Source organism: Carcharhinus amblyrhynchos, unplaced genomic scaffold (genome assembly GCF_965287045.1).
Source record: "Carcharhinus amblyrhynchos unplaced genomic scaffold, sCarAmb.v2.hapA chromosome_1302, whole genome shotgun sequence".
NCBI classification, from domain to species: Eukaryota; Metazoa; Chordata; class Chondrichthyes; order Carcharhiniformes; family Carcharhinidae; genus Carcharhinus; species Carcharhinus amblyrhynchos.
In genome coordinates this window covers 6,420-15,000 of record NW_027651042.1, presented here as the reverse complement: position 1 = coordinate 15,000, position 8,581 = coordinate 6,420, and the positions used below count along the sequence as shown (strand labels likewise).

At 56.1% G+C, this 8,581-nt stretch overlaps 1 protein-coding gene across 1 annotated transcript in view; it reads right to left on the bottom strand.

Moving 5' to 3' along the window:
- LOC145340696 (calpain-1 catalytic subunit-like) overlaps positions 1-8,247 on the bottom strand; it is a gene marked incomplete at its 5' end in the record, with an annotated part of 17,898 nt that extends 9,651 nt beyond the window's left edge. The window contains 4 exons of the mRNA XM_080185155.1: positions 1,853-2,013; positions 5,727-5,798; positions 5,947-6,032; positions 8,164-8,247. Coding sequence (XP_080041281.1) covers positions 1,853-2,013; positions 5,727-5,798; positions 5,947-6,032; positions 8,164-8,247 — 403 coding nt within the window. The remainder of the gene's footprint in view (positions 1-1,852; positions 2,014-5,726; positions 5,799-5,946; positions 6,033-8,163) is intronic.
- Positions 8,248-8,581: the final 334 nt, after the last annotated feature.

Below are 8,581 nucleotides of genomic sequence, written 5' to 3'. Positions count from 1 at the left end.
GGCAGAGAGAGAGAGGGGGGGCAGAGAGAGAGAGGGGGGCAGAGAGAGAGAGAGGGGGGGCAGAGAGAGAGAGAGGGGGGGCAGAGAGAGAGAGAGGGGGGGCAGAGAGAGAGAGAGGGGGGGCAGAGAGAGAGAGAGGGGGGGCAGAGAGAGAGAGAGGGGGGGCAGAGAGAGAGAGGGGGGGGCAGAGAGAGAGAGGGGGGGGCAGAGAGAGAGAGAGGGGGGGCAGAGAGAGAGAGGGGGGGTGCAGAGAGAGAGAGAGGGGGGGCAGAGAGAGAGAGGGGGGGCAGAGAGAGAGAGGGGGGGCAGAGTGAGAGAGGGGGGGCAGAGTGAGAGAGGGGGGGCAGAGTGAGAGAGGGGGGGCAGAGTGAGAGAGGGGGGGCAGAGTGAGAGAGGGGGGGCAGAGTGAGAGAGGGGGGGCAGAGTGAGAGAGGGGGGGCAGAGTGAGAGAGGGGGGGCAGAGTGAGAGAGGGGGGGCAGAGTGAGAGAGGGGGGGCAGAGTGAGAGAGGGGGGGCAGAGTGAGAGAGGGGGGGCAGAGTGAGAGAGGGGGGGCAGAGTGAGAGAGGGGGGGCAGAGTGAGAGAGGGGGGGCAGAGTGAGAGAGGGGGGGCAGAGTGAGAGAGGGGGGGCAGAGTGAGAGAGGGGGGGCAGAGTGAGAGAGGGGGAAAAGGGCAGAGCAAGAGAGCGATATGGAGAGACAGGAAGTGAGAGAGACACAGAGACAGAGATGGAGAAAGATATTGAGACAGAGAGAGAAAGACAGAAAGAGAAGGGGGACAGACAGGGGTTTGGGGATCGGGATTGAGGGATCTGGGGGACAGACAGGGGTTTGGGGATCGGGATTGAGGGATCTGGGGGACAGACAGGGGTTTGGGGATCGGGATTGAGGGATCTGGGGGACAGACAGGGGTTTGGGGATCGGGATTGAGGGATCTGGGGGTCCGATGGGGGTTTGGGGATCGGGATTGAGGGATCTGGGGGTCCGATGGGGGGTTGGGGATCGGGATTGAGGGATCTGGGGGTCCGATGGGGGGTTGGGGATCGGGATTGAGGGATCTGGGGGTCAGACAGGGGTTTGGGGATCGGGATTGAGGGATCTGGGGGACAGACAGGGGTTTGGGGATCGGGATTGAGGGATCTGGGGGACAGACAGGGGTTTGGGGATCGGGATTGAGGGATCTGGGGGACAGACAGGGGTTTGGGGATCGGGATTGAGGGATCTGGGGGTCCGATGGGGGGTTGGGGATCGGGATTGAGGGATCTGGGGGTCAGACAGGGGTTTGGGGATCGGGATTGAGGGATCTGGGGGACAGACAGGGGTTTGGGGATCGGGATTGAGGGATCTGGGGGTCAGACAGGGGTTGGGGATTGGGATTGAGGGATCTGGGGGTCCGATGGGGGTTGGGGATCGGGATTGAGGGATCTGGGGGTCAGACGGGGGTTTGGGGATTGGGATTGAGGGATCTGGGAGATAGACAGGGGTTTGGGGATCGGGATTGAGGGATCTGGGGGTCAGACAGGGGTTTGGGGATCGGGATTGAGGGATCTGGGGGTCAGACGGGGGTTTGGGGATCGGGATTGAAGGATCTGGGGATTGGGATTGAGGGATCTGGGGGTCAGACAGGGGTTTGGGGATCGGGATTGAGGGATCTGGGGGTCAGACAGGTGTTTGGGGATCGGGATTGAGGGATCTAGGGGTCAGACGGGGAAGTGGCTGTGAGGTCTAGGATCAGCCACGGTGGGATTGAATGCTGGAGGAAGCGGGACAGGATGATTGTCTCCGGTTGTTCCAGGATTTCTCCGCTGTGTGTCCCTATCAGAGAGGGTGTGTGTGTGTCTGACTCTCACTCACCAGGATGGTTTCGACAGCCCCCTGCTGTACTACCCCGTCTCCAGGAACCATTAAACACGGCCGTATTCCATTTCTTCAACCTGTCATCTTCCAGAGTGTCCGCTGTCAGGTTACAGATCTCCAAACGGGAAAACTGCCTCAGGAATTCTGAAAATGCCATCCTGGAGAAAGACACCAGAAATCTCACAATCACATCATCACCTCATCCCTGTCACCCGTCCCTGCAGCAGATTCCCAGGACAGGTACACTGTCCCCCATCAAACACTCCCAGGACAGGTACAGCACGGGGTTAGATACAGAGTAAATCTCCCTCTACACTGTCCCCCCATCAAACACTCCCAGGACAGGTACAGCACGGGATTAGATACAGAGTAAAGCTCCCTCTACACTGTCCCCCCATCAAACACTCCCAGGACAGGTACAGCATGGGGATAGATACAGAGTAAATCTCCCTCTACACTGTCCCCCCATCAAACACTCCCAGGACAGGTACAGCACGGGGTTAGATACAGAGTAAAGCTCCCTCTACACTGTCCCCCCATCAAACACTCCCAGGACAGGTACAGCACGGGGTTAGATACAGAGTAAAGCTCCCTCTACACTGTCCCCCCATCAAACACTCCCAGGACAGGTACAGCACGGGGTTAGATACAGAGTAAAGCTCCCTCTACACTGTCCCCCATCAAACACTCCCAGGACAGGTACAGCACGGGGTTAGATACAGAGTAAAGCTCCCTCTACACTGTCCCCCCATCAAACACTCCCAGGACAGGAACACTGTCCCCCATCAAACACTCCCAGGACAGGTACACTGTACCCCCATCAAACACTCCCAGGACAGGAATACTGTCCCCCATCAAACACTCCCAGGACAGGAACACTGTCCCCCCATCAAACACTCTCAGGACAGGTACACTGTCCCCCCCATCAAACACTCTCAGGACAGGAACACTGTCCCCCCCATCAAACACTCTCAGGACAGGAACACTGTCCCCCCCATCAAACACTCCCAGGACAGGAACACTGTCCCCCCATCAAACACTCCCAGGACAGGAACACTGTCCCCCCATCAAACACTCCCAGGACAGGTACACTGTCCCCCCATCAAACACTCCCAGGACAGGTACACTGTCCCCCCATCAAACACTCCCAGGACAGGAACACTGTCCCCCCATCAAACACTCTCAGGACAGGAACACTGTCCCCCATCAAACACTCCCAGGACAGGAACACTGTCCCCCCATCAAACACTCCCAGGACAGGAACACTGTCCCCCCATCAAACACTCCCAGGACAGGTACACTGTCCCCCCATCAAACACTCCCAGGACAGGTACAGCACAGGGTTAGATACAGAGTAAAGCTCCCTCTACACTGTCCCCCCATCAAACACTCCCAGGACAGGAACACTGTCCCCCCATCAAACACTCTCAGGACAGGAACACTGTCCCCCCATCAAACACTCCCAGGACAGGAACACTGTCCCCCATCAAACACTCCCAGGACAGGAACACTGTCCCCCCATCAAACACTCCCAGGACAGGTACACTGTCCCCCCATCAAACACTCCCAGGACAGGTACACTGTCCCCCATCAAACACTCCCAGGACAGGAACACTGTCCCCCATCAAACACTCCCAGGACAGGAACACAGTCCCCCATCAAACACTCCCAGGACAGGAACACTGTCCCCCCATCAAACACTCTCAGGACAGGAACACTGTCCCCCCATCAAACACCCTCAGGACAGGTACACTGTCCCCCCATCAAACACTCCCAGGACAGGTACACTGTCCCCCATCAAACACTCCCAGGACAGGTACACTGTCCCCCCATCAAACACTCCCAGGACAGGTACACTGTCCCCCCATCAAACACTCCCAGGACAGGAACACTGTCCCCCCCATCAAACACCCTCAGGACAGGTACACTGTCCCCCCATCAAACACTCCCAGGACAGGAACACTGTCCCCCCATCAAACACCCTCAGGACAGGTACACTGTCCCCCCCATCAAACACTCCCAGGACAGGAACACTGTCCCCCCATCAAACACTCTCAGGACAGGTACACTGTACCCCATCAAACACTCTCAGGACAGGTACACTGTCCCCCCATCAAACACTCCCAGGACAGGAACACTGTCCCCCCATCAAACACTCTCAGGACAGGTACACTGTCCCCCCCATCAAACACTCCCAGGACAGGAACACTGTCCCCCCATCAAACACTCTCAGGACAGGTACACTGTCCCCCATCAAACACTCTCAGGACAGGTACACTGTCCCCCCCATCAAACACTCCCAGGACAGGAACACTGTCCCCCATCAAACACTCCCAGGACAGGAACACTGTCCCCCATCAAACACTCTCAGGACAGGTACACTGTCCCCCCCATCAAACACTCCCAGGACAGGTACACTGTCCCCCATCAAACACTCCCAGGACAGGTACACTGTCCCCCATCAAACACTCTCAGGACAGGTACACTGTCCCCCATCAAACACTCTCAGGACAGGTACACTGTCCCCCCCATCAAACACTCCCAGGACAGGAACACTGTCCCCCATCAAACACTCCCAGGACAGGAACACTCTCCCCCATCAAACACTCCCAGGACAGGTGCAGCACGGGGTTAGATACAGAGTAAAGCTCCCTCTACACTGTCCCCATCAAACACTCCCAGGACAGGTACAGCACGGGGTTAGATACAGAGTAAAGCTCCCTCTACACTGTCCCCATCAAACACTCCCAGGACAGGTACAGCACGGGGTTAGATACAGAGTAAAGCTCCCTCTACACTGTCCATAAGAACATAAGAAATAGGAGCAGGAGTAGGCCATCTAGCCCTTCGAGCCTGCCCTGCCATTCAATAAGATCATGGCTGATCTGAAGTGGATCAGTTCCACTTTCCCGCTTTCTCCCCATAACCCTTAATTCCCTGTCTATCAGAAACCTATCTACCCGTGTCTTAAAAATATTTAGCGAGGCAGCCTCCACCACTTCAACGGGCAGAGAATTCCAGAGATTCACCACCCTTTGAGTGAAGAAGTTCCTCCTCAACTCCGTTCTAAACCGCCCCCCCTTTATCTTGAGGCTGTGTCCTCTCGTCCTGCTGTCCTTTCTAAGCGGGAAGAATCTCTCCACCTCTACCCTATCCATCCCTTTCATTATCTTATACGTCTCTATAAGATCCCCCCTCATCCTTCTAAACTCCAACGAGTACAGACCCAGTCTTTTTCGTCTCTCTTCATAGTCCAACCCCCTCAACTCCGGTATCAGCCTAGTAAACCTCCTCTGCACTCCCTCCAATGCCAAAATATCCTTGCGTAAGTACGGCGCCCAAAACTGCACACAGTACTCCAGCTGCGGCCTCACCAATGCCCTATACAGCTGCAGCAAGACCTCCCTACTTTTATATTCAATCTCCCTCGCTATGAAGGCCAGCATCCCATTCGCCTTCCTGACCACCTGCTGCACCTGCAGGCTGGGTTTTTGCGACTCATGCACAAGGACCCCGAGGTCCCTCTGCACCGTCGCCTGCTGCAGTTTTTCACCCTTTAAATAATAATCTCTCCGACTGGAACAAGCTGCCAGAGGGAGTAGTAGAGGCAGGGACAGTTTTTCTTTTAAAAGCATTTGGACAGTTAGATGGGTAAGATGGGTACAGAGGGATACGGGGCAAATGCGGGTAATTGGGATTAGCCCGCATCCATTTCCGTGCTATAATTCCCGATGATTGACACTTCAAAGAAGAGGAACAGCTGCTCCGTCCATTCCCTCAGTCCCGTTGTTGATGTTGTGAATCGGTGTGTGTGACTTTCACATCTCTCTCTCTCTGACCATTCCTGAATGGAGCTTCCAACATTCCTTACCAGAATTCTCCATCTTCCACCTGCACCATTCCATCCCGTTCATCTTCATCAATATGATTCCATTCCGATGAACTGTGGATAAACACACAGATCACATCAGCCCATTCCCATTCTCCCAATTCCACACATGCTCTCCAACAATTTCAGGAGATTCCTCCCATCTCCTCCTCTCGCAATTCTAGAAGCTTCTTGCCCATCCATACCATCACTCCACACTCACCTGTCACTCCAGGCTCCAGTCCATTCCACCTGACCCCAGGGATTTCGGATCCGGATCAGTCTCTCCATCCTACCCCGATAGGCAACCTGCAGGGTCAGAGTTCAAATCCACGTCACAGATAAACTGACCAATAAATGCACTGTCCTCGGGCGCACAACCACAGAGGTGAAATATAGATCCACCTGGATGAGGAGATGTCAGCAACCACACACGTTCCGCCTAATTCCATACCTAACATCAAGACTACAACACAACTTTATTTATTAGTGTCACAAGCAGGCTAACATTGACACTGCAATGAAGTTTCTGTGAAAATCCCCCAGTCACCCACACTCCAGCTCCTTTCGGGTTACACTGAGGGAGAATTTAGCACGGCCAATCCACCCCAACCAACACGTCTTTCAGACTGTGGGAAGAAACCGGAGCACCCGGAGGAAACCCACACAGACATGGGGAGAACATGCAAACTCCACACAGACAGGAACTGACCCAGGTGCCTGGCACAGACTCTCACTGGGGTACGGGTCCCACACACACTGACTCTCACTGGGGTACGGGTCCCTGGCACAGACTCTCACTGGGGTACGGGTCCCACACACACTGACCCTCACTGGGGTACGGGTCCCACACACACGGACTCTCACTGGGGTACGGGTCCCACACACACTGACTCTCACTGGGGTACGGGTCCCACACACACTGGCCCTCACTGGGGTACGGGTCCCACACACACTGACTCTCACTGGGGTACGGGTCCCACACACACTGACTCTCACTGGGGTACGGGTCCCACACACACTGACTCTCACTGGGGTACGGGTCCCACACACACTGACTCTCACTGGGGTACGGGTCCCACACACACTGACTCTCACTGGGGTACGGGTCCCACACACACTGACTCTCACTGGGGTACGGGTCCCACACACACTGACTCTCACTGGGGTACGGGACCCACACACACTGACTCTCACTGGGGTACGGGTCCCACACACACTGACCCTCACTGGGGTACGGGTCCCACACACACTGACTCTCACTGGGGTACGGGTCACACACACACTGACTCTCACTGGGGTACGGGTCCCACACACACTGGCCCTCACTGGGGTACGGGTCCCACACACACTGACTCTCACTGGGGTACGGGTCCCACACACACTGACTCTCACTGGGGTACGAGTCCCACACACACTGACTCTCACTGGGGTACGGGTCCCACACACACACTGACTCTCACTGGGGTACGGCTCCCACACACACTGACCCTCACTGGGGTACGTGTCCCACACACACACTGACCCTCACTGGGGTACGGGTCCCCCACACACTGACTCTCACTGGGGTACGGGTCCCACACACACTGACTCTCACTGGGGTACGGGTCCCACACACACTGACTCTCACTGGGGTGCGGGTCCCACACACACTGACTCTCACTGGGGTGCGGGTCCCACACACACTGACTCTCACTGGGGTACGGGTCCCACACACACTGACCCTCACTGGGGTACAGGTCCCACACACACTGACTCTCACTGGGGTACAGGTCCCAAACACACTGACCCTCACTGGGGTACGGCTCCCACACACACACTGACTCTCACTGGGGTACGGGTCCCACACACACTGACCCTCACTGGGGTATGGGTCCCACACACACTGACCCTCACTGGGGTACGGGTCCCACACACACTGACTCTCACTGGGGTACGGGTCCCACACACACTGACTCTCACTGGGGTACGGGACCCACACACACTGACTCTCACTGGGGTACGGGTCCCACACACACTGACCCTCACTGGGGTACGGATCCACACACACTGACTCTCACTGGGGTACGGGTCCCACACACACACTGACTCTCACTGGGGTACGGGTCCCACACACACTGACTCTCACTGGGGTACGGGTCCCACACACACTGACTCTCACTGGGGTATGGGTCCCACACACACTGACTCTCACTGGGGTACGGGTCCCACACACACTGACTCTCACTGGGGTACGGGTCCCACACACACTGACTCTCACTGGGGTACGGGTCCCACACACACTGACCCTCACTGGGGTACGGGTCCCACACACACTGACTCTCACTGGGGTACGGGTCCCCCACACACTGACTCTCACTGGGGGATGGGCTGCTATGGGATGGGGGAATTTTTCTACCCAATCCACACCCATTTCCTTTTGTCCCTCATCAGCACTGACCTCTTTCACTCCTGTCACTGAGTAAGCATGACCTTTGACCAGTTTTTTGAAGGTGATAGCTTCCATATCGAAGGTGCTTGTGATCTGGAACCAAACATTGAGTCAGAATTACAAATAAAATTCAGTCAATCAGCAGGAGAGACTGAGACCACCCAGATTCACACTGCCCAGGGTTCCGCCAGCGGGGGGATTACTCCCTACCATAGGGCCAGAGTTCACAGTCAGGGTGACTCACATCTCAGCTGGGGTCACACAGACAAGGTCACAACACAGAAACATCGGAAATGGAGGCAAGAGTTGGCCATTGGATCCTTGGAAATTTTATCCTCCATACGAACATAAGAACATAAGAAATAGGAGCAGGAGTAGGCCATCCAGCCCTTCGAGCCTGCCCCGCCATTCAATAAGATCATGGCTG